The sequence below is a fragment of the Symphalangus syndactylus genome, chromosome 8, assembly GCF_028878055.3.
Source record: "Symphalangus syndactylus isolate Jambi chromosome 8, NHGRI_mSymSyn1-v2.1_pri, whole genome shotgun sequence".
Taxonomy (NCBI): Eukaryota; Metazoa; Chordata; class Mammalia; order Primates; family Hylobatidae; genus Symphalangus; species Symphalangus syndactylus.
In genome coordinates, this window is record NC_072430.2 from 81580876 (window position 1) to 81607511 (window position 26636).

At 37.5% G+C, this 26636-nt stretch overlaps 2 protein-coding genes across 4 annotated transcripts in view; one reads left to right on the forward strand and one right to left on the reverse strand.

Moving 5' to 3' along the window:
- Nucleotides 1–10061, forward strand: part of AGPS (alkylglycerone phosphate synthase) — a 150985-nt gene extending 140924 nt beyond the window's left edge. For all 3 annotated transcript variants that reach the window (XM_055289829.2, XM_055289830.2, XM_055289831.2), the window contains one exon: nucleotides 8688–10061. In XM_055289829.2, the coding sequence (XP_055145804.2) occupies nucleotides 8688–8809 (122 nt within the window). In that variant the 3' untranslated portion in view covers nucleotides 8810–10061. The remainder of the gene's footprint in view (nucleotides 1–8687) is intronic.
- Nucleotides 10062–19550: 9489 nt separating this feature from the next.
- Nucleotides 19551–23874, reverse strand: IFT70B (intraflagellar transport 70B). The gene has a single exon (XM_055289835.2). It carries the CDS (start codon nucleotides 23628–23630, stop codon nucleotides 21633–21635), a length of 1998 nt encoding a protein of 665 aa, XP_055145810.1. The 5' UTR covers nucleotides 23631–23874; the 3' UTR covers nucleotides 19551–21632.
- Nucleotides 23875–26636: the final 2762 nt, after the last annotated feature.

The window sequence follows — 26636 nt, forward strand, 5'->3', positions numbered from 1 at the left end:
TAACTACTTGGGAAGCTGGGGCGGGAAGATGGCTTGAGCCCAGGAGGTTAAGGTTGCGGTGAGCTGGCATCGCACCACTGCACTCCAGCATGGGTGATAGAGAGTAAGATCCTGTCTCTTAAAAAAAAGAAAAGAAAAAAGGCAGTAGTCTCATAGTTAATTGAGCTTAACATTTGGTAACTAGGCCTAAATATTGAATAGAGGGTCATATTTAGTCATAGAAAGTCTCAGTTTATTCTCTAATATTTCTGGGAAAGTATATTAGCGGAGTGAGTTATTCATTGGAGAAGTAGGGTAAAATAATGTGCATTTTTCTGCAACTCCATAACACCAGCCATTTAGTGTTATTCCATAGATGCATTAAGTATGTAAGGTTTCATTCAAACTTTTTGTCTTAAAACCAATATAAATTTGAGTGGCTGAACAACAGAGGGGAAAGAATGTAGGCTCTGGAATCAAATCTATATTGGATTCCTGGTTTTGCATTTAACTGTGTGACCTTAGGGAAATAATTTCTCTGACTTACACTTTCCTCACCTGCAAAATGGGAATAATGGTACCTGTCTCATATGTTTATTGTAAGACTTAACATGATAATCTGTGTAAAACATCTAAATGCCTTACATTTAGTAGGTGCTTAAAAAACAATAGTTTTATTTGTTTGTTTGTTTTTAATAACAGCAATAAACAGCACCAGGTGGCAATCTGTTTGGCACTCTTGCCTTAACCATTAAAGAAAGGATTACAATGTATTTGAGAAAGATCCACACATTCAAGGGATATGATTCAACAATAGTTTTAACACTTCATTTATAAACTACAGTTGATCTCACTCTATAGGAAAGTTTCCTACAATCAGCATGAAAGAAAAATAGATTTCCTTCATAGTATTGGCTATGAAATTTGCTATCGAAGAATGTTATTTTCATAATAGCTTTTCTGTTTATAGGTAATCATGTAATTTGTATATTTCAAATGCCTGCTGCTATTCAGTATAATTTCATAAAGCAGAAACCTTTTCAACATAAATTTTAAATAATGTTTTTAGTTGCCTTGCTAAACTTACTCAATGCTAGAGCTTTTGAGAGATCACTTATTTTTATGTATAGAAAAGATTTTTCTTGATTTGCACCCTGAACTTAAAACTCAAGTTGAACTCACAGTAGCGTCTTTATTTACTGACCTTCAGGCAGTGTCATGACACTCAGTACCATTTTTGAGTTCCAGAGTAAAAGGGCCAGGGGTTGGGAGAATATTGATGCAATTTCTCTTAGAGGGTTTGGCCTGTAATTGTGATTAATAACAGTTGCTTTCACTATCTGGAAACAGACAGGCTGGTTTGTCTGCCTACAATATTCCGTGATAAATGGAGCTATTTTAACTCTGGTTTTGTGTATCAGAGAAAACAGATGTAGTCTGGAACTGGAGGCTATAGGAAATATAAAGCCTACTTAACTTAATCTTCATAGTGCTTGTTTTTATAACTGATGAGCTGGTCAGTTTAAATAGCAAAGTTTGTGTCAGCCATGTATTTAATTTCAATTTATGACAAGTTTTTAAGTTGTTCATTTGCTAAAATTATACCTAAGTCCTTGTCAGGAAGTTAAAAACCTTGATTAAGTATAACCAGCCCTAGTTTAAATATTGATTTTTTTTTACCTAACCAAAATTACTCCCTATTATAATTATAGGGCAGCTGCTGTTACCTTTTTTAGGTAGTCTTACCGGCATCCAATAGTATTAGAAACTTTAAAAGTAAAAGGAAACTACTCAAAGAAGCTGAGCAAAAAGATCAGGTTTAGGGCCATTTGTTAATTTGTAGTGTGAAATAAAAGGCATATAGATTGGAAAAGAGGAAGTATAACTATCCCTATTTGTAGGTGCCATTATTGACTATATAGAAAATCCCAAAGAATGTACAAAAACAGAGTCAGCAAGATTTCAGGATACAAGATCACACACAAAAATCAATTACATTTCTAAATACTAACAATTAAGCATATAGAAACCAAATCTAGAATATAATACCACTTGCAGTTGTTCCAAAGAAAATGAAATAGGCATAAATCTAGCAAAATATATACAGAATTTGTATCTGAAAATTACAGAATCTTGATGAAAGACATCAAAGAAGACCTAAATAAATGAAGAGACATACAGTATTCATGATTTGGTAGAAAACTCAACATAGTAAAGCTGTCAGTTCTTTCCAAATTGATCTGTTTAGTGCATTTTCTGCCAAATTTCAGCAAGATGTTTAAATAGATATAGAAAATATTATTCTAAAATTTATATGGTAAGGAGAAGGAACTAGACAGCTGAAACAAATTTGAAAAAATGAATAAAGTAAGAGCAGTCAATCTACCTTATTTCAAGACTTATTATATAGTTACAGTAGTCATGATTGTGTGTTATTGGAGAAGGACACATAGATCAGTGGAACAGAAGAGAGAACCCAGAAATAGAGCACACAAATATGCCAAGCTGAGTTTGACGAAAGTACAAAAGCAATCTAGCGGAGGAAGCATAGCTTTTTCAACAAATAGTACTGGGGGGAAAAAAAGAACTCTGACCTAAATCTCATACCTATACAAAAATTTAACTTAAAATGAATAATGAACTTAAAAGTAAAACAAAACTATAAAACCTTTAGAAAAATGCATAGAATATCTTCAGGATCTAGAGCCAGGCAAAGAATTCTTAGACTGGACACTAAAAGTACAATTTATAAAAAATTGATAAACTGGATTTTATCAAAATTAGAAACTTTTGCTCTATGAAGGACTCTGTTAGGATGAAAAGATAGGTTATAGAGTAGGAGAAAATATGTGCAAACCTTATATCCAAGAAAAGACATATCAATTATATATAAATAATTCTCAAAGCTCATTAGTAAAAAGCAAATACTTTAATTAGAAAATAGGCAAGAGACATGAAGAAAAATTTCACTGAAGAAGATATACAGATGGCACATAATCACATGAAAAAATGTTCAACATCGTTAGCTATTAGGGAAATGAAAATTAAAGCCACGGGAGATATCACTACACACCTATCAGAATGGCTAAAATAAAAAAACTAGTGACAATATCAAATTCTGCCAATGATGCAGAGAAACTGAATCACTCATACATTGTTGGGGGAATGTAAAGTGGTACAGCTATTCTGGAAAACAGTTTGGCAGTTTCTTATAAAACTGAACATGTAATCACCACTCAACCCAGCAAATGCACATTTGAGCATTTGTACCAGAGAAATGAAAACTTACGTTCACATAAAAACCTGAACATAAATATTCATAGCAGCTTTATTCATAATAGCATAATAGACCCAAACTGGAAACAGTCCAGATGTCCTTCAGCTGGTGAATGGCTTTCTACACATACTGTGGTACATCCATACCATAGAATACTACTCAGCAATAAATAAAAACAATGAACTATGGATACATGCAACAACTTGGAATAACTCTCCAGGGAATTATGTTAAGTGAATAAAATCCATCCCAAAAGGTTACATGCTGCATGGTTCTATTTCTATAACATTTTTCAAATGACAAAATCTTAAGAGTAAAAAAAAGATTAGTGATTTCCAAAAGTTGAGGCTGGAGAGGGTGTGACTGTAAACAGCACAGAGATCCTTGTTATGACAGAACTGTTCTTGACTATATCAATGTCAATGTCTTATTCCTTTGATGGCTACCAGATGAGTTTAGCCTTTCCAACATTGAATCTTTATCAGATTACTATAAGATAGAAAATTTGTTTTGCCTTTTAATTTTTTCAGTTTCTTTGACTGGCCTTTTCTAACAAAACTTATATGTTGATTATAATATTTCTCCATTGAAGCAATGTTGTAGTTAGAGTGTAAGAACATACTGTGGAAACCAACTTAACCCATAATTTAACTGAACATTAAACTATTAATATTTCAGCTATAGCATAGGTTAAACAGATTTGAGAGCTGACAGAGAAAATCTGTAGTAAAAAGATACTGATCCCTGCTCCCCACCCCACCATCCCCCCACCCCTGTGTGACTACAGGGGCCAAGCCCAAGACAAAAGGGCCAGGGACAACATTGTGTTGGCTGTCTCTTACCACATGCTATACCTTTAGTAGCTTCTAGCCTCAGGTATATCACCAGGAGAGTGAGTATAGGTGGCTTAGCTTTGGATCTCTAAAGAGAACTTTTTCTGTTTGACAATTTTATGTCTATAACTTATAAATAATATGTTTGTTAATCTGAGAATGCCTGTATTACATTATTACATTGTTACAGAATACTTTTTATAGTTAGTTTCATGTGATTAGCAAACAGTTAATCCTGGGAAGAGGTTGGTTGTCCCCTCTAACACTGCTTTCTTACTTAATCCAGCAGTAGTTTGGTCACATTAAATTAAATCTTGAAATACAAAGTCAGTGCTCAGATCACTCATATAAGCAGCTAAGTCTAGGTTTTCTTCTTAAAATCTGACCTATAGAATAGTGCTAAAGAGATATCCAGGATACTCAAACTAGAACTTTCAAAATACGGTTGTTATAATGGTTAGATGCTTTTTGCTTTGGCTGAAGTCTACTTCTGAGCTTCACCTTCAATAATCTTCTAAATGTATGGCCTATTTCATAATTTGTTCTTTTTAATAAGTCTATAATCTTTTTGACTTATAATCAAATGTGTGATTCAAAAAATTAAAATTTAGCTAGAGACCTCTGTGACCAGCAGACGCTGGATTTATCCCTTTTAGGTTAGGACTGTTTGGTAGTTTCTGCTAAATCTTCAATCCATTAAGCCTCAAAGAGTAGTTCCAGATAATTTTTGGTGGCCAGATTGGCCTCCATGTCCACATTTTCCATGTACATCATTTTACCTCTTATACCTTGCGTACCTGTCTGTTCATTCATTTATGCTGTTGATCATACCACAACTTCTTTCTTGCATTCTTTCTTGAATCTCTTAGCATCCAGGGGAATAGTGAGCCTGTAATTTGAAAAACTGTACTTGAAAGTTTTCATATTCTCTGTTCCAGAAGTAAAGTTTTAAAAATGTACTGTGTGTTGTGGAAGAACATACACAATTTGTTTGATTCAGTCTCTAGATACATTATTAGAAATTAAATTGTGAAACAGTGAACTCCATTTTTAATTTAAGCACAGCCCCCCCACCCCCACCCCCATTAGTTTTCTTTCTTTTCTTTTCTTCTGTTTCTTTTTGTGTGTGTGTGAGCTATGGGGTCTCGCTCTGTCACCTGGGCTAGAATGCAGTGGCATGATCTTGACTCACTGCAGCCTCAAACTTCTGGGCTTAGGTTCTCCTCCCACCCAATCTCCTGAGTAGCTGAGACTGCAGATGCATGCCGCCACATCCAGCTTATTTTTTATTTTTTTATTTTTATTTTTTTAGAAATGGGGTCTCACTATGTTACCCAGGCTGGTCTTGAACTCCTGGGCTCAAAAGATCTTCCCACCTCAGCCTCCCAAAATGTTGGGATTACAAGCATGAGTCACTGTGCCTGGCCTAGTTTTCTGTAATATTCAGTATTTGGCCCATCTTTTTTATCTTATAAAATACATCTAAATACTTAAGTACTTAAGGAATCATATATTTAGAATAATAGAGAATTATGGAATGCAAGGTACTTATCTTGTTTTCAGAGATGGTGATCTTGGCTTTTTGTAGCTCTAGTGTTGACTCTCAGACTAGATTTATACTTCTAGAGCATCAGAGGTCAAAGGAATATGTTGGGTCAGTAGCTATGAATACCCCACATCAGATGATTCAGGTCTAAAAAAGAATAGGCTTTATGTGGTATGTGTACACATGCCTTTCAGTAGATAACTATCACATACAAGGTAAATTGAAATAGTTTTAGGCCACTTGTTATTTGCTGTCTTTAGTCATTCATTTTCCCTTCCTTTAATATGGCATGCTATATAAGGGACAGAGTATAATTTCTTCCCTTTCTGAAAATGAGCTTTACAGGTGTTTAATAACGAACTGCTATATAGTTGTATGCCCATGTGTGTTACATGGGTACAGATCAGTATAGTCAGCTAATTTCGGAATGCCTAGCGGTACAACTAAGAATTGTACAAAGGGCATTATTAGTGGTGGCGTTTAGCTCTGGATTAAAAATCTTGTATTTTGAAGTGTGTTTCTTCTCCAAGATTAAGGCCTGTGGTGTTTGTTGTTTTATTGATCCATGTGAGGTAACTACATAAGGTTCTCCAGAATCTCAAGAAGACTCCAATTATTGTCTTCTTGTTAAGGCATATTGAAGGTTTTCGTTTGAATGTGTTTTCTATATGTATATGTATCCTGTGTAGTAGTTGACTTAAATTGTTAAACAAAGCCAAAAATTTCTAGTACCTTTAATTGCATAAGCCAAGATTTCTGACCCCATTTCAAATTCTGTTATCAGTGGCAGAAGAATTGCCAGACCTCTGCCACGAAGGGGTTAAATGCTTTTATCAAATGTGTTTATGAGGGGCCACAGCTTTGTTGCCTGTACCGCCCTTTTTTTTTTTTTTTACTTTTTACTTCACTAATCAAATGTATATTAGATTGATTATTGTAAAAGTATAAACCATAGAAAATTTGACAAGATAGATGTGTAAATTATCCTTCTGACAGAACTAATGATGCACTCCAAGCACCTTCTGTTTTCCAGCGCTTGGTGAGTGACTTCATTAAATATGCAATGGCTGTTGGGTGGCTTCTCAGATGATGGTTCAGTTCCTTGTGGAATTGCATTATTACTAGAGGTGTAAAACCAGGCAGACAAGCTAGCTGTTGAGCATCCTGCTGAGGTTCTAATGTGCTCCATCTTGTTGGAGCAGTTGTTTGCAGTCTTTTCAGGACAATTACATCCATAACCACAGGATACATTCAGTGAAACTATATTACAGATAACAGTGGAGACTGGTATTCACTGCTCGTCACCCCTCTCTCTTCAGCTGCCTCAGTGTGGGCAGCTTATAATAATATAGTAAAGCCACTTTTACCATTCACAGAGTAGTTGTTTAAAAAAAAAAATCCTGTGGAGCAAATCTGGAAAAAACTGATTTTTAACTTCTTAAAAAAGTGCTTAAAATCATAGAATATTAGAGTTGAAAAGACTTTATAAAGTCTAATCCATTTGCAAGTGAAAAAACAGGCTGAATCATAGTCATGGGCAGTCCCTTAGGAGATAATAGAAGGTCCTGGTAGAATATCTTTTAGGTGGTAGAGATTGCAGGAATAGGGATTTATTTACTCTTAGCTTCTGCTTTTACAGCTATCTCAAGCAAAATTTTTCATTTTGAATTTAAGGTTTTTTTTTCTGCTGAACTTCATTTCCCACCATCTTAATACCAGCAATACCTTTTTATTTCTGAAAGCCAAGCAGATAATTTGCTTTCTGAGATTATCACAGTATTTATTATTTTGATGACAATTTGATGGTTTCTTAAGAGAACTGGACACAAAAGATGGTTTTAGTTGAGCTCGAAATGGTATTTAAGATTTCCAAAAGGCAGATGCTATGATGTATCACTACAGCCTAATAAATGGGAATGCATTATAGAATGACAGGCTGAATACTTTAATGAAAGAAGGTTTCCCATTTCAGTTGGTCAATTAAATCACTGTTGATGACTTTGGATCATTAATGAACATTTGTGGAAAATGACCATTTGAATTCAATTAGTACGATAATAGGTTTTTTGGAGAAGTACAAGTACAAACAATCCTAACTGTAAATTAAAAGATTTATCCATTTTGCCACAGATAAGTTAGCATATTGCTTTGCTTTTTAATACCAGAGCAAACTGACATTTCAGAATTCTTTTACAGATTAAGTACATATTCTTTCTTACAAAAGTTCTACTTACAAAAGGTTATGTTTTTCATTGAGTACCTTTTGAAATATAATTTATGCTGCTAACCATTATGTTACTTCACTATTCTCAGAACAAATTAGCAAGACCTAGAAACAAAAAAAGGGAACTTTGTACAGTATGTAAAAGCAAAAGATTAAGTTTACAATGGATTAGGTATTTGATTTATTTAATGCCTTAGGAAAAAAAGTTCTAAATCTGGAAAAACAGTAGGAAGAAAGTAACCATTATTTGGGAACATGCAAATTTATTTAAAAGTACTGTGAAAAGAAAATGTAAATAGAAGCTTAATAGCCAGATTTTTTTCTTAAGCCTATTAAAGTTTCAAATTTTCTTATTATTTTAAGCCTTTATGTTCGTTAAAATATTTTAAAGATATATATCCTGTCATTTTTGCTGAATTTACCCAACAAATTCATCTCAATTTGATGTTTTTCTTTAGTTAACTTCATTTTCTCTCAAACTTGGGCGTGTTGTGGTAGTTAAGGCAGAGGTGGGTTCTTTCGAAATGCACGTTTTTCTCATTTTGTTATTTGTAAAATGGGCTATAATCTCCGTCCAAGCTTCCTTCAATCTCCATTTCATAGTTTACAGAGAAAGGAGACACTGTTGAGCACAGACTTCCCCTGGGAATACATTGGGCTTAATGAGCTTGATAGTCTGGTGGGCTCAATAAATCAAATAAAGCAAAACATTTCTCATTTTTGAATAAAAGCATTTATCACACAGTGTTTGTTCACTCATGGTCACAAGATTGATTGGTTCCCAGCATCATAGCATATATTGAAGCATTTTTGATTTTGTTTTTCCAGTGGGCAAGTTACGGAAGCAGTGGCTAAAAGAAAGTATCTCTGATGTCGGCTTTGGGATGCTGAAGTCTGTCAAGGAATATGTGGACCCCAATAACATCTTTGGAAACAGAAACCTTTTATAAATCCATTAGTATCATTACAAAAAAATGTCAATTTTTTTTTAAGTTTTCAACTGTGGTTATACTAGTAATCAAATATATCATGGACTATATTTTGGATACATTTGTTTGTTGGTTTAAAATAAGTTTGTTTTCATTCTGTAGTTTGTTTTGTTTCTACATCTATGGATTGACAGATGGTATTCCTAAATCTCTCTCATTGTAGGTATGTCATTTTACAGCCAACGGTTGTCATTTCAAATTTTAGTCAGGCAGCACAAAGCTGCCAATTATTCCAGAGGAAGCTGCTGCCAGCTGTTTTGTATTGTTGCTTCCTCTTGGGGAACAAAGGCAGATTTGGTATCATTGATTGCTTAGCTAGCCTCTTTTTAAAAGAACGTTTCTGGGAATCAGATGTCTAGGGAAGGATTCCACTGAGGAGTGATACACGTGTACATTGTTTAAGAGCATAGTCTGGTGTGAGTAGGCCATTAAGGGGAAGGACATTCATGAAAGAATTTAGGCAACCTGTTATTTAGAAAGCCTTCACGTCTGTAAGGTGCTTGGCCTACGTTTTGTTGTTGTTTTTTTTTTGGAATTAGTATACATGCATAAAACCTTGTATCATCAATATACAAAGTATTCTGTTAGGGGACATGTTTTTGTTCTCCATGTTTCTGTTTCTATTGAGGTATGAGTTGTATTTGTATCACTGAGATAACCTATTGTTATATTCTAATTCATTGATAATATGTTTTGTAAGAAAAGCTGACATCCCTCATTGCAAATGAAGAACAGGTTTACCATGAAATGAATGCCTTTATTCAACTTAGAGTCCTAATGTTTCTGATTTCACATTCTTGTTGCTGAAATGCAGAAGAAACAGCTACAGCAGGAGCAGAAGGAAAACTCTTAGACTTAATGTCTCCAATGCAAGAATTGTTTCGCTAAAGAAACAGTCATCATTCAACTACTGAATTTGAAAGCCTCAGCAGTTTCAATGACAAAAATCATTTTTGCTTTTTTAAAATCAATCCCAATGGCATGATAAATTTTCATATAAAAAGTAAAGTTTCAATTTAGTTTTTAATAATGGTTTAATGACTTTTTTGAATAACTGGTTTAACCTAATTTTTTTTAAATGTAATGTATTAATGCATATACCATAATCAAAAGTTTGAAATATCCTGTTTCTTAAATAATGAGAACATTAATCACATTTAGCAAGCATTTGTACATTCAAACCTGGATATTAAAGTGAAATGATTACTTTGAATCACTGTCTGCCAAGGTTCATGATTCACATTTTGAGATGGATTCTTTTCTTAATGCAATACCTAACTTTTGATAATTTTTTAAAACTAATATTTGATCAGATAATGTAAGTCAAAATGCAGACGATCCTTTAAAAGGATGCATTGTCTGGGTATGTAGCAACAGCTCCAAAGTATTTTTGGGCAGTTTGATACCTTTTATATCTGAAGTAGCCTTAACCAGAAAAATGATAACTTAAAATTGACAAAATGATATTTTTAAGACTTCAAAATGATAAATAATTTTCAACTATTAAAATTGGCCTCAAACTAATAAATGTATAATTAAATTAGAATTAAATATCAGTTTAACAACAAAATGAAATATGTATTTTTTAGAAGCTGCCTCTCTTCATTGGTGATTTATTTTTAATTATAAAATTTCCAGCAGATCTTTGCTTTAAGCCCTTGATATTTGACCTAGTTGGACACTTGATGAGGAAGTTGCCTCTAGAATTATAAAAATCTCAGCTTTATAAAATGCATCTGTTCATGAAGGTAATTTCTCTAATTGGTGATCAAAATATAAAATTAAAGAAGGTACTAATGTCTCACTGGAAGTATATATATATATATGTGTGTGTGTGTGTGTGTGTGTGTGCGTTTGTGTGTGTATATATATATATATATATATATGTTTCTGGGTAATTTTTTAAAAATAAAACAGGTTAATAAGAAGATCCATTCCTTTGCATGTGATTGTTATAACATTCTTTCCCAGGGAGTTGAATTTCAACAACCTCAGAAATCCATACTTGATATTAGGAAACTATAAATGTAACACCTGAAATTATTATGTTCACTATTCTACATGAACCTTATGGAAATTCATGATTTATGTCTTTGTTTTTCTTTTTCCAAGTATATGCAGGACTCCCCAACCTTGATTTTATAATGGTGACTGCATTTTGTAGGTGGCATCATTTCTACCGAAATCATTTTGAAACACAAGAATATTGATCAGTACCGTTTCACTCTGATTTAGTAAATCAGAAAGCTTCCCCCCACCCCCAGCCCCCACTTTCACACACCTACTTCTGGGAGGTGCCTCAGTATAGACTTAGTATCTGTGAAGGACTGAGTTCATGAATATGCACAGAAGCACTTAAACCATGCCTCTTATTTCTATAATATCTGAAAATGGCTTCATAAAAGTTAAGTCAGGAGAACACTGTTTACGTGACACTTCTTAATTCATTTTTAATGTTTATTTTTAATTTCAAAAACCTGTTGCCTATTTGGTTTTCAGTACTGCGTAACACTGACTTTCTTAAATTAGTCATATTTGCAATAATTTACTTAAATTTGGTAATGTCACATTTGGGTTGGGGTTTCAGTGGGAATAGTAACCTGCCGCTAGTGAGAAATGGCATTGAATACTAAAGACTCAATATGAACAGGCTTTATAGACCCTTATAGAAACTGTTGCCTTAATGTTTGGTGCAATTTCTAGTAGTGCATAAGTGAATTTAGTCTTAATGATAAGTAACTTGAGCTGTTTTTAGCTTAGTAAGAATTGTGGAAACCACGTTTATTGTGCCCATCATTTTACACAAAGAATAGAGGATTATATTATTTCTTCTAAGGAAGTAGGAGTTTTCTTCCTAAAAGTGCTTACATATTGTAGTACTATTACTTAAAAGTTATTTATGAAGTTGGAAGCCTTCTAGTTTGCCTAACTGTGTTGATGTATTTTGAAAACAAAATTGCAATAAAGGATGAGCTTCCATCGGTGTGTATGGTATACCAGATACAGATGGTTGCAAGGAAACCTTTTCCCCTGCTAGAATAGTCTATTAGTAACTGCTAAGTCCTAGCTTGCATTTTTGAAAATGCCTTTCTGCATGTTAGCACCCAGACTTTCCTTTGTCATATTCCTTTATAGCTACAACTTAACTGTAGCTTATCAGAGAAGCTCTGTAGTCCTACACTGAAGTGTGTTCCCTTGGCTGTTCATATGGGGCTGGACTTGGTTGAACTTCTATTCTGTATAAATGTTAGAACACAGTTACTACAGATTGATTCACAAACTGCATGTGCTGGTGCTTGAGGCAGCCAAAATGGAATGCTGTGGAAAGCATATCTATATCTTAAAAAACACTGACAGGAGTTAAGGACAGCTTTAATAATTTTTTTGTTTACCACTTTATCAACTTTGATTTTAGTTAGGGCTTAGCTCATGGTTGAAGAAAAGTGGAAAATAACAAGTGCCCACTTAGGTTTGAAGAATCCAGAATGTTTTATCTTTGACTTTATGAGTTACAGAAGCTTGGCTTTGCTCTAGGCTTCATGTTCCCAAATGAGCCATATGTCAGTATATTCACTTAATTCTTACTAATAAAGGAAACAACTTACACATTGATGCTTAAATCCAGAAAGTATAAAAGGTTTTCTTAAACTGTTAAAATATAGTGTCTCATATAAAGGATGTAAGTTACTCAGCTTTCTGCTCCCTAAGCCAAACAGTGTTTGTCTTCAGTGTGAAATTTAACTGTAAAAACTACTTGTAATGTCAAGAGATTATAGATCATATTATTAATAAAATGGACCTGGGTCTAAGATGTTTTTTCTTCAAAGGGAATGTGAAGCTGTTTATTCTTCTATTTGCGTATGAGTTTTTCTTTTAGCTTTAGTTTTTCATGTTCATATTTCCACTGATTTGAAAACACAAAATTTATTTTTATAATTTTGTTGCTTGTAGCATAATCAAGTGCAACCTACTTGTGACTAAATCTCTTTGGATTTATAGCTGAGGATATTGTTAGCTAGGTTTTGTCAATCCCTAATCATTTGTTAAAATCAATGCTGTATTCCCAGGAGGTATTGAGACTCCTGAAGCACTCTCTTTTGAACCTTGGAAGATCCTCAAAGAGTGAGCACTCTTGTGCTCTTCTAATCATAATTAATTCCTTAACAAATCAGAGTAAGGACCACTGACATATAGAACACTCAAGCCAAAGAACCATCACAGAATTTAGTAACTTTAGTTCTCTGAACATGAAAAGATTTCTTTTTTGGTTTCCAAAGGAGATTATTTATTTTTCCACAAGGAAAAACATCTTGCAGAGACTCTGAATTCCAAATCTGAGTGAGAAAGAAAAGGAAAAAAATCTGTTTCATGGTGGATTTCTAAGCAACATATATATGTGTTTTTAAGACAAACTTTTGTTGGCAGTGTTTTTCCTGAACACCACATGCACCCTAGGAAACATGTTTTTCCTTTAATCTTGTTCACATATCAGAAAAGGACATGAAATGCTCTTACTGGCATACAAGTTTCTATAAGTAGTTATTTTTTTAGCTACTTATACTGTATCCCCAAAAGCTCACAGTGCCTTGTTGGGATTTTTTTTTTTTTCCATGAAATAGCCATTATTTTAAATGAGTGGGAGAGGATAAGTCTTTAGACAGAGGTCATTCAGCAGTTCAAGACTATTCCTCTTCAAGAACATGTCAGGAATTAAGCAGTTGTATGTGGAAACACTGGTAATTCTTTACACAGTGTTGTTTTGGATAATCTGTTCTAGTATATTTAACTAATTGTATGGTGGACCTGTACTCTGATACACATCTAATCAGTCAATGGGATTTGTATGTGCTTTTCCTTCCTACATTTTCATTCCTACTGCCCCAACCTAGTAGCCCTAAGTTGTGGCTTGGTGGATGTGGCATTGAGCCTCAAGACACTCACTACATTCTTTCTGGATGTTTGCTCACAGGCTCCCTGAGGAGCAGAACCTGTGGAGCTGGGGAGTGCGGGTGGTTTCTATTCCTAATACTGTGTGTCAGTCCTTTTTCGTGTGATGGTGCCTTCAGAATAATGAATATTTCTGTTCTGGACAATGATTAAATCTTATGAGAAATATACGTAGGTTATATTAATTCTTGTCCATTTTTGCTAAGCCTGTGAAATACTTTGGCTCTGATACAACTTGACTTGAATAATATCTTATCCTGAGTCTTCCTCCAAGGCAGTACATATTCCTGCCAGGACTGTAGTAATCCTTTGGGAACTACATGTGAGTAAGCACTTGTATGTAAGCCATTATACTGCTGTAACTAATGCATACAAACAATTCTTCTCTTTACATTTATAGTCTAAAAGGGGACATGCAGTGGGAAGGATAATTCCTGAGAGATTCCAGCATAGCTGTGTCAATTCCGACTGAGCCATACTGTTTTCTACAAGGGCTCAACACAGTCAGTATTCCATGCTTTCAGTGTGTGTTCAGATTCTCCTCTTACTGTTTTCCTTAGACTGTATTGTTCTATAAGCAAATGCCCATGTGTGATTTTTAAGATATGCTGGGGAAAAATAAATCAATACCACAACCACCCATTGTTATAGAAATTGTTGTTTATTTCATGTTGGTTCTATTTAACCTTTGTTGACAGCATGCTATACTCGGCAAAAACAAACAGGATACACTTTGTGCCCATGAGTACCCTCTCCGGTAGTGAAGGGCATGTGCAGATACTGATTACGTCCCTGCCTGTGGCTCCCACACTGAAAGGAAGGTTGTAGCTGTCTGGGCTCTGAAATGACTGAAGGTCAGACCTGTTGAACTCTGTCTTACATGATACATTTCAGTAATCACTAGCCACGGTAAGATTTTAGCTCTTGTATTATGTAGTTAAGAAAAGCAGTTTTCTACCTGGCTTATGTAAGTTCAGATTGAATGAACCCTAGAAATCATCCCATCTTATTTCTATTTCATCCCATCTGAACATAATTGCTACCTAACATTCCCCAGGCTACAAGCAGATGACCAGTCTTCCTGAACATTTGCTGTGAACAAATGCAAATTCATTGCCTTTCAAGGAAGCCTTTTCCAACTTCTGTAATCTTTAAGTATTAGGAAGTTTTTAAATTATTATTGGACTGAAATCTGTGTTCCTCTTCTATCCATTATACAACTTCTGCCACCTTTAGTCTGAAAGAATTGTCCAATTGCTCTATTGAAGTGCTGCTCTTCAGGCATTTAAAGTCAGGTCTCATGTTCCTCAACACCTTCTCCTGTCAACCTTTGCTCCTGTCATTTCTAGACTTTCACCTTCCTAATCTTCCTCACATGTGCCCATTTTACATTTTTAAAGTGAGGTGTCTAGATCTGAAAACAAATCTTCCAGAATAGTACCAATGCTTCCTCTAGTGTAGTCACTAATAAAAAAGCATTTTTGGTGGGCATTGCTCTGTCAACTCATACTGACTATATGCCATTTACCAAAGATTGTCTTTTTCATGTGACATTTTGGCCACATCTCCTTGGAGGCTAATTTTTTTAAAGCCCCATTACTTATATTTAGCTTTACTAAAATTTGTATCTTACTGGAGTTAGTTCCACATTTTCAAAATGTTAGGATCTAGATTCTTGCCCAGAATATTTTCTGTGCCATCAAGCTTCAGGTCATCAGCAAAACTGAGACAAATACTGTCTAGATTTTCATCCAAGTAATGACAGATAATTGGTACCTTACAAGGGCCTACCTGACCCATGATCCTGACATTTCATCCATGAAAGAACATTCAGGATTCAGACATCTACACTTTCACTTGACATATAATTGTCCAACTTATATTTTTACATTTTGGCCACAAATACGCTTTTTATTCAGTTAATCAGCATTTATGTCAGATAAACAAGTAATCATGTTTACTTAACATTTTCTGCTACCACAGTGAAATCCTGATAAAGCTAATACTCCAGTTTCCTGTGCTACCCTATAAGAAAAAGAAATGAAACTTTCCAGCCATCACATTTCCTTTTGCCTATGTTTGGCCTCAGGGGCATGTCTCTCTTTTTGAAAGACTCAAATCCATTTTCTGCTGCATTTTCTGATGTGGTCTGTTGATTGGGCCTGGTATTGCCTGATGGACAAGCTCTGAAATCCACCCTTGCATAGTTTTGCCATGTCCTTTGTACCTCACTGTGCTAACATTAGATTGGTGAAGCTGTTCTTTTTTAAAAATGGCAGAATTTTACCACTGTGAAGTAACTTAGAAGATAGGATTCTAAATACAAGAAGCAGTGGATAAGGTTCTATTCTGGACATTTTGGGTGTGATTCATTTTTCTCTATGAACTACAAGTCACTTTCCCTATTTGGACCTAATTTCTTCTTTTATAAAGTGAAAAACTCTAAGGTCCGTTTCAACTCTGTCTCAGTGATTATAATGAGTCTGTGTTTTTTTTGCTGAACACTACCCTGGAATTTATTATTATATAGTTAATTTTTTAATTCATCCTTTTTTGCCAGACAGGCAGGAAGGTAGCATTGTTATCACAACAACCCTGTGAAGTAAGTGGTATCATCCCCTTTTTACTGGTGAAAAAAACTGAAGTTTGGTTAGGCTAAGAAGCACCCACCATTAGTAGCTGGGAAGTGGCATTGCAGGGCTGTGGGGCCAGGTGACTAACTCCAGTAACTGTGTGCTGGCTGCTTCACTGCTGTAGGCTACTTGTGCTGGATGACTATGATGTACACAGAATTTATTTTTAAAGTAGATTATTAGTTGTTGTCCTCTACAGAAGGGCACAAGTGTTGGGGTGATCAGACCCAACACCAGGTCATGGGGGTGATGAAGTCCAGTGGAGTCAAAGGAATGAGAAAAGACAGTTTGAGAGAGAAAGTGGGTCTGGGGGCCAACGCAAGTATGGAGGCTGCAAAGGCCCCGAGCTCTGGAAGCCCACACTATTTATTGGTGATCAAACAAAGAAACAGGTGGTGAGAATGTGGGGTTGAAAGGGAGTGTTGCATTAAGCACATGATTTACAGCTGTGATGGTTTAGCATTTATATGGCCAATTCTAAGACACAATTGATCTAGGAGCCTGGGAGGGCTAGAAGCAAGGAGCCAGCAAGTCTAGACACATTCCAGAGGCCAGGAGGGATTTTATGCCCTGAGCCCTGGATTCTATCCAAGCCACGAGGGGTTTTATGCCCTGGGCTTAGATTATGGTGCGTCAGGGTAGTCTTCCACCCTTTAGCACAGAACTTAGTGTTCCAAAGGCCAGGAGGGGTTTTAGACCCTGGACCCTGGACATGTTCCAATACTCTTTTTACATTATGTCAGACATGCAAGCCCTGCCTCAGCTTCTCCCAACACTCAGCTTTTCCCAACAACAAGTAAGAAGATGGAGTCTCTTTCTACTACAGAGTAGAAGCTGTTCTCTATGTGACCACATGCCATAGAATGCCAGAAAAGTTTTTTCTCAGATATTGTCTTGCTGTGTAAATGTTTAACCCACAGTATCCTGCACTGATTTTGTGGGTTTAATATGAAACTCATAAAAGGAAATATCTGATGGAGTTAATAAATTTGCATTTTTATAACTTTAATATAGTACTCTTTGAGCTGCACTTAAAAATATAAGACAGCCTTTTTCTATAAGTTATACATCTTCCATTGGGAGACTGGAAATTGAAAGAACTGTTTGAGATTAAAGAAATGTTTTATTATAACCTAGAGACAACAATCTAGGTTCTTAGGAAAGTCACAGTTCCTTAAAAGTACTAATTTAAGAATTCAGGTTGCTGCTGTAGGCTTTGAGCTACATTAATTAGGGTACTCAAAAAGTATATACAACTAGAATGAAAGTATCAGTTTAGAATCTGATGGTTACAGTCATGGTGATTATGTCGTTGGACAACCAAAACCCAAGAGTTACTGGCTCATGACAAAATGTGGTTTGACTTAATACGAAGGACATAGCCCAAAAACTGAAAACTACTGAAAACCCACATGTCACTTTAGCCCCAGAGGTAGGTCAACAAGGGATAAGAGGCATTTAGTGAATGGTGCAGAATGAGCTGCAAGTCACACTAATACCAGGAAACTACTCTGTGGCAGAGAACACTCTCAGAAACACAACCTCTAGGTCTTTCCAGATCACCCAGAGTCATTAAGAAAAAGAAGAAAGGGAAACTGAAACATAAAAATTATATTTGAAAATCCTGATACTCACTTGTAAATTCTTTCTTTAGTGATGTTATCCTTTTAAAGTTAGGTTGTTTAGGTAGTCTCACTCTGCTTAACTGTAGTCAGACTTCCAACACTGCTAACCCTCCAGGACACCAGGGAGAAAATGGGCCCAGATGAGGATTATAGGGCAGAGGGGTCAGAACGTTACTTCTAAAGCTTCCCCTCCAAGCCATTTACCCTTTCTAATTTCACATTTCCTAATAAATATATTTATTTGGGCATCTATCCCATAGCCCTCTCTAAACAAATCATTCTGACCTTGGGCCACACCTATCACTGTGATTCTGTATGGATTCCATCCGAGGTGCTCCTCTAAGCCCGTGAGGTCATACACCCCTCAGGTTAGGAGTGTCCCTCCTATGATTACAGCTGTCTCATTGCCAGATGACCCACCTTCATCCCCACACAGTCATCCCAGTTCCCAATTGTCTGCTTCTCATAAATGGATCAGAGTTAGCCACCACACCTGACCTTCACAGATGGTATTGGGGCAAACATCCATTCTGCAGCTGAGGCCACATTCAAAGGCGGGACTGTCATGAGGAATAAAAATCCTTTGACAGGCTTGTCATGCCACCCGTCAAAGGAGTCTGTGCTTGCTGGTTCTGCACAGAGAGATCAAGTTCTTGTTCCTGAGAAAACAAATGTTAACTACTTGTGTATAAGCACACATTCCTATTTTGTGTGTGCCTGTGTGGAGACCAAGGGGTTGACTAAGATGAAATACTCAATATTTGATTCCTTTAAAATAGACTATGCAGGTATTATGACGAAATCTTAAAATATTCCTTATATTTCTATAAGGAACTCATTGTTGTCAAGAAAAGTGCTTTTAGCACTTTATATACTCTAGGAGCACAGAATAAAGCTTTCATTTGAGTTTTAGGTACAGAAGCTTTCACTCAAATGGCAAAATATGGGGTCATTGTGAAGTCATTTTCTTTTTAGAATCAAGAAGCAAACCAGGGTACTTTGAATGTGAGTTTTAAAGATATATATCCTGAAAATAAGGACAAGTGCCAGGGGAGTTAGGAATGCCCTGTCTTCCCAGGCCTCAGCACCAGACTTCTTGACTCTGTGTGGTTCATAAGACTCTGTTGTTGCCAGCAGCAATCTGAATCTGGGTGGGTGCCTCTCTGAGAGCCAGGGTAAGGAAGGGGACAAATGGCATGGTTCACCTTTATTTCTTAGTGGTGTGAGCAGTCAGGATTTCCTTATATATTACTAAGCAGGAAATCCCAAATGCTCAGCAGCAAGGGGTTAAAAACCATTCTGAAAAGCTTTTTATGTTCTGAAAAGTTAAATTACACATACATGAAAACCACAAACACATAGCACCTGGGTAAATAAATTGTGGCCAAATAAAGGCCAGGCTATTTGCAAAAGGGAATCTGGAAAACATTTGTTTTTGGGTGGTTAACATTAGTTACACTTCATGCTTTTTTTCCCCCCCTAAAGAAAATAGTGTGGTTTAAAAGAAACAGGAAAAAAACAGAATTTTAATATGGCCATTGAAAACAAGATTTCAGTTCATTTACTTTCTAAATCTTAAGGGGCTACCAAGATTGACAGGGGCACAAAGCTACTGCAGCAACATTTTTAGTACAGAAGTTGTTAAACAAAGAACATTTCCCAGACATTGAATGTGCTATGGGATGCAGTGAAGAGGTCACTAAACATTGCTTGTCCTCCACATGTGAGACTAAAGCATCAGTAGTAAATGATAGCAGCTCAGATAATTAAGATTTAAAATGCCATAAATTCAAAACCATTGAACTTCACAATAAGCCAAATTTCCTGGTATAATACAATTTGAGCACTCGGGAGGTCATGCTACAGAGGAATTATGCTGAGTGTGTTTCTTATCAGTACTTATGTGGCTAAGTGGTTCCTTTTCCTTGAAGGAAAAAATCATCTCATTATGGCAAAGGTTCCCTATCATTCAGAAGAAAGCTACTAGGTTGAGCTATGAGAAACTGCTAGTTTTGTACATCAAAAACTGTCAAAATCAACAACTTCATATGATTCAATCTAATTAATACACTTGATTTTTCTAAGCCAGGTCAAGTTAGGATTGACAGTTACTTTTTGTGGGAAGAGAGGAGTGAGGAGTGAGAAATCAAATAGCCTCTTGTAAGGTTCAGAAAATAAAATGCCTGATCAGAATGCATGTGGTTCCCAGTGGGAACTCCAAATAACTTTTGGGAGTTGCGGACATGAACATTACAACTTAGAATTGACCTTTCTGGTCAGACCTGGTGGCTGAGATTTTTCCTTATCCAAGAGGCTACAACATGGAAACACTGTACACCCAGCATGTCCTAAATTGCAAACACAAAGGTAGGAATTAAGAACTGAGAACTGGACCCAGTGATTTGCGCCAGTAGTCCCAGCTACTTGGGAAGCTGAAGTGGGAGTGCTTAAGCCTAGGAGCTGGATACTAGCCTGGGCAACAAACATAACAAAACCTGTGTCTCTTAAACAAACCTCTGAGTTCTCAGGATAGCTCTGTTATTTCTCACAGAGATAGATATTTTAAAAGTTATCATGGAAAATAGTAACAGTGTATCTTGTTCATATATTTAAACTATTAAAAGGAACAAAAGAAAACCAGAGAAATTTGTTCTTTGATAATCATTCATTGTCTCTACATTATAGCACCATAATTTTGTTAAGGCAACAACATTTTTTACTGACTTTTGCACGTTAAAAAAAACCCACTTATGGCCGGGCGCGGTGGCTCACACTTGTAATCCCAGCACTTTGGGAGGCCGAGGCGGGCGGATCACGAGGTCAGGAGATTGAGACCACGGTGAAACCCCGTCTCTACTAAAAATACAAAAAAAAAAAAAATTAGCCGGGCGTGGTGGCGGGCACCTGTAGTCCCAGCTACTCGGAGAGGCTGAGGCAGGAGAATGGCGTGAACCCGGGAGGCGGAGCTTGCAGTGAGCCGAGATTGCGCCACTGCACTCCAGCCTGGGCGACAAGGAGACTCCGTCTCAAAAAAAAAAAAAAAAAAAACAAAAAAAAAACCCACTTATAACCTAAGGAATTTTGGTTAGGTAAAGCATTATATCCATATTAATAAACACTGCCAAAATATCCTAAGGTCTATATAAAAAGTATGCATTACAAATTAATGAGTGTAAATTGTGAGACTAGAACACACAATCCCTGAAATGATTATTTAAAGACTACTCTTAACTATTACTGAGATAGTGCTTGGTCCCTGAATGATGTAATCCTTGTGCAAAGGCCCCTCAAGATGCGTCAAAGCACAAAAGATAACAGAGGAAAGGAAACAAACCTATTACAACTTCTGATATAAACATTCCTCATAAGTTTGGAATTTTTCATAACTCCTGGGGTAAAAGTTCTTGGAATATTTCACTTTCTGGGAAATTTAACAGCAAAAGTTTTAACTACTTTTTTTTTATAATGCATAAGTGTACAAAGTTCAACATGTAACAAATATAAAGATGCCAAAGGTTAAATAAAGCAATGCAAATTTACATAACAAAGCCATTTGATAAATGCCATTATCAGCTGTTACTATATATTCCATCCTATAATCTCATAAATCAAAGCTTTTAACTGCCTAGACTCATATGTGACTGTATTCTTTCCAACATGCATTCTTTCTTCTTCCAGGGGTTGTTCAATAACAGCAGGTATGTTTCTGCCATGAAGTTCACAGTGTTCTAGAAACTGGATACATTCTTGAATAACACTATCACAAAGCATGATTGTGTGTTTTGACATGTTTTCTAACAAGGACAGGAAGCATCTTTTGGCATAATACCAGGTGTCTGTTCCCAGCTTTTTGTTGTAAGGTTCCAAGCTTTTGATAACTCGAGAAATACCAAAGTCATAATTTCCTTTGGCACAATAAAGAGTTCCTATCACCAAATTCACAATGCAGAGATGGTACATTTTCTTATCCGGGTCATCATAAGAGAGCTGCTCTTCTTCCTTTTCAATCTTCCTCATCAACTCCTCTGCTTCTTCATTTTGACTTGTCATAATATAGGAAACACAGAGATTAGCCAGTACAATAGCACTGACATTCAGGATGTTATCATAATGCTTCTTGACTATGGGTTCATAGAAACCAATGGCTTCTTTGTATTTGTTTTCCTGCATGAACAGAACATGAGCCACATTCAACTTCCACACATCATGGTCGTTACAGAATTCCACAGATTTACGGAAGATCTTTTCCACCATTGGATAATTTTCAAGATTCCAGTAGATTTTTGCCTGAGCCATCAACACAGGAATATATTTCTCCATGGTTTCATCATACTCATTCACTGCCTTTTTGATAGCTTCATCATCTCTATTGTGTCTTGCTTCCTGTACTTGTACCGTGAGTTTCCGGAGGACCTCAGTCAGCATCCCTGCTAGCCCATCAAGCTTAATGAAAGCCTCTTCAGGAGCTGTCTGGCAAGTGATCACAGCGTCCAAGAAGTCATAGAGATAGGGTGTGAGGAACTTATAAATAAAATGGGCATTTTCTGCCAGGACATCTGCTGCTAGGTCAAAATACTCATATTTACAGTAGAGCAGCAACAGGTTGCCAAAAGTCTCTGGAGGAAAGGGATTCTGTTGGAGCAAAAACTGTAGCTTTTCAAACCCTTCTGTAGGCCTGGCATCCATGTTCATTAGTGCCTGGTTGTGTAGGGTCACAGGGTCCAACTCTTCCTCTGCCCTGGGTGGCATGTCAGTGAGGGCTTCTTGAGCTGCCTCATAGTTTCTCAGTTGGTATTCTATGGCTGCCTTAAGGTTGAAGGCTTCCACCAGAGCAGTCTGATGGAGGACTAAGGTGTTGCCAACACTGCGAACATCAAAGCCGTCAGTGGTCATGCCCACACCTAGCTCAGGGTGCTGGCGGATGCCATGCTCAATAATCTCAGCGATATGCTTCAGTGCTGAAGCATACTGTCGGCTGTTGTAATACGCCAAAGCCAGGTTGTAGGAAAGGTCAGGCTGGTAGCCCAAGGCCTGCAGTGCGGCAGAAAACTTGGAGCATGCAGCTTCATAGTGTCCCTCCTTGTAGAGCAAACAACCCAGGTTGACCTGGCCATCGGTCTCATTCTCGCCCCGACTTTCCTCTCCCCCTTCCCCACTCAGCAGCTGCTCTACTAGGCTCCTGGACCCTGGCAGATCGCCCTCGCTGTACTTGATGGCAGCTTGTAGGCGGAGGACCCGGCTGTGGTAGGCGGGGTTATCCAGGAGAAGGAAGGCGACCCGAGTGGCCTCCGGGTAAAGGCAGGCCTTGTACAGGGCCTGGGCCTGGTACAGGCGGTACTGCTCCAGTTCCGGGTGCAGCTGGCCCAGCTGCTCATAGCACTCGGCCGCCAGCGCGAACTCCTGCAGGCGGTAGTAGCAGTAGCCTAGCAGCGACAGGCCGGCACGGCTCCTAGGGCTCCGCTGCAGCTCTCGGCCCAGCAGCTGCACCGCCTCGGCGTAGCGTGCATTGCGGATGAGGCGGTACACGACCGCGGTGAACTCCCCGTCGGGGATCTGCGCGCAACTGAGGCCCGCCATAACCACCACGGCTGTTATGCGTGCGGTTACTACGGCAACAGCAACCGGAAACGGAAGACTGCCGGTTTCCTTGTCGCAACAAATCTGTTAGGAATAAAAAGGGACCATTCTCGTCAGTCTCTCAATTTCGGCTTGATCTTCAAATACGCTGGACTGCAGAGTGGCGGCATTCAGGAGGGGAAAGACTACTCCTCCGAGCCGTTCAGAGACGGAATCTACTCGTCCCGGCATGCACCGTTCCAGCGGTGCCGCGGCGCGGGACGTAGCAGCGCGGAATGCTGGGAGGCGTAGTCCTGGCTGTACCTACCCGACCCGCGGCCCGTGGGGATGCAGGGTAACCCTCCTTCCCTGCCTCCTAAAGATGAGGGGCGCGCACAGTGTCTGTTATGGCACCGTGGTCTCTGGCGCGGCGGAGGAAGGTTTCAGGCCCCATGTTCCTGGCGATTTTGAGCCTTGTACACGGTGTGGTCGATAATAATGCTGGCTTTTGGTTTAGTTTTAGTAAAAGAACCGGGATGGCAAATGGCGAGTTATCTCTTGGAATTCCCCTGGAATTAGAGCAGGTTATTTTTGCGCTACCCCGAGGGCACAGTTTGTAAGAACAGAATAGAGCGGCGAGCAGGAATCCTTAATATGGTGGTTTCCAGAGGTTAATGAGGAAAAAGGACTGTGAATCTTGATTGGTACTGGGAGAGGTTCGGTTTTAGGTCCAAGTATCTCCCGCTCTTTTTTCCCATAACAACAAATATTACTGAGTATATATTGGCGTTTACCCTTGGCCATCCCCATTGCACTGGAGTTCCAACTTTCACGACTAAGTAGAAACGTTGGAGAAATGCATGACTTAAGTCTTTTCCAAGAGGGGAAAATCCAAGACATTAAAATGTGCTCCTTTCCCTATGCATTTTTACTCTTCTCTCTTAACTACTAAATTAGTCAGCCAGTGATGTGTGGGTGTGTGAGAGACAGACATGCTCAGTTTGTACTTATCAGCCTTCTAGGGATTTGGGATATTGAACTGATAAATATGGATTTTCTTCGTTAAAATAAAAAAAGATTGCCTACACTTTAATTTTTTTTCCAGATTCTTAAAGTTTGAAGATTTCTATGCAGGTTTGCTAGACTGTACAAGATATCATTCTGGGTTTTCTTTCATTCTTTGTTATACATTTGGAGTAGATGCTGTAGATTCCATATTATTATCCTGGGGCTATTTTTGTATAATTTTTTTTCAATTTATTAGTGGCCATGATGGGGCTGTGAAAAACTAGGGGCTTATTTATTCCATAAAATTATATCTAATCACCAATTTAAAAAATACTCCTAGATTAAACTGACCTGGAGACCATAGACTTTAAGGGAGAATAAATACAATTTTTCAGTCAAGAATTAGGGACATAGACAAGATAGCAAAATATGAATTTGGCTTATCCCAGTGAGGTACTTGTAAATAGTGTAGTTTTCAAGGTAACAATAATAGTTGTAATTCATTAACATCTATCATATGCTGGCCTGGGACAGGGCGTTGTCTTTTGTAGTCTTCCATGATGTCCATTGGCCTCACTACCACCCATGATAAACAGTCCAAGTCAGAGCATGTCTTTGCTATATAATTAAATACTTCAGTGCAGGTACCTTACTGCCTCTTCAACAGTATTGCTGTTCATAAATCTTTTCCACATATGAATTTTGGAGCCAACACCAACCATATTGCATCACATTCTATCAGACGACCTATATATATTATTTATAATCATAATAACCACCCCGTGTTCTGCATATTACTGATGAAGAACATGTGAATCAGAAAGATTAGGTAACTTGCCTGAGATGACACAGCTAGATAAGAAGCAGCTGAATCATGAAATTCCAAAGCTAAGTTCAGTAGGTAATAGTCACTGATGAATTAACTATCTATCACGTATGGGCCCAGTTGTAGGGGAATATTAGTGTCTTGCTTTTTTTGTGTTGTTATTTTCCCGTTAAAGCAACCAGCCACCTTGGTTTGGCCAGTGGAAATTTGAACTTCTTGGCCTAAGTCATAACTGTGAGCAAGTATTAGAAAGTGATTAGTTGGGAGTGGTCACCTGTTACACCTAAAAAGGAACTTCAGTAGGCATCTGAATGCTATACCATAAAGCAACTGACTTCACGTACTCATATATTCTTCTCTCTTGCTGAGAAGTTTGCCACAGTTCTGTTCTTCCAGATGAGAACAGAGAAGAAACCTCGTACTGCATCAATACCAAGAAAGGGACAAAGTGCACTCATTTTAGAGAGGTTGAGTGTAGCTCTGGACCATGCAAGAACACCAGAGAAAGCAGTTGAGGAAGGCTTCTGTAACCCTATTTCAAGGCTTCTTTCTACCAAATCTCAGCTACAGCCTTATCTAGTTTTCAACCCAGAACTGTTTGTAGATTGAAAGATGCTGGCTAGTGTTGCTCAATATTCAAGGAGTAGGGGGTGTTCTGCTTACTGCCTGCCCGATTGACACTTGTCCCTTGGAAACAATATCCAAAAAGCTTGATATTTAAAAATTCTGGCTCACGCCTGTATTCCCAGAGCTTTGGGAGGCCAAGGTGGGAGGATTGCTTGAGGCCAGGGGTTCAAGACCAGCCTGAGTAACATAGGAAGACCCCATCTCTACCAAAAAAAAAAGAAGGCCAAGCGTGGTGGTACATACCTATAGTCCCTGCTACTCGGGGTGCTGAAGCAGGAAAATATCTTGAGCCCAAAAGTTTGAGGTTGTGGTGAGCTGTGATCCTACCACTGCACTCCAGCCTGTATAACAGAATGAGACTCTGACTCTAAAAAAAATAAAATTCTTACATATTGAGCTGTTACCTTGGATAATAATAAATTAAGGTAAGAAGACAGAACATGGAAGTGAGAAATTGTCTTTCCTATCTTTCAGCTTTATCTCTATTTTGCAGAGTTGTATTTGCATCATGAAAGCATTCACCTTCAAATACATTTCTTGAAAATGTATGAAAAGTAAAAGGACTA

Coding starts and splice junctions, on each gene's coding strand:
- IFT70B (XM_055289835.2), bottom strand. CDS start 23,630: ATGGCGGGCCTCAGTTGCGCGCAGATCCCCGACGGGGAGTTCACCGCG.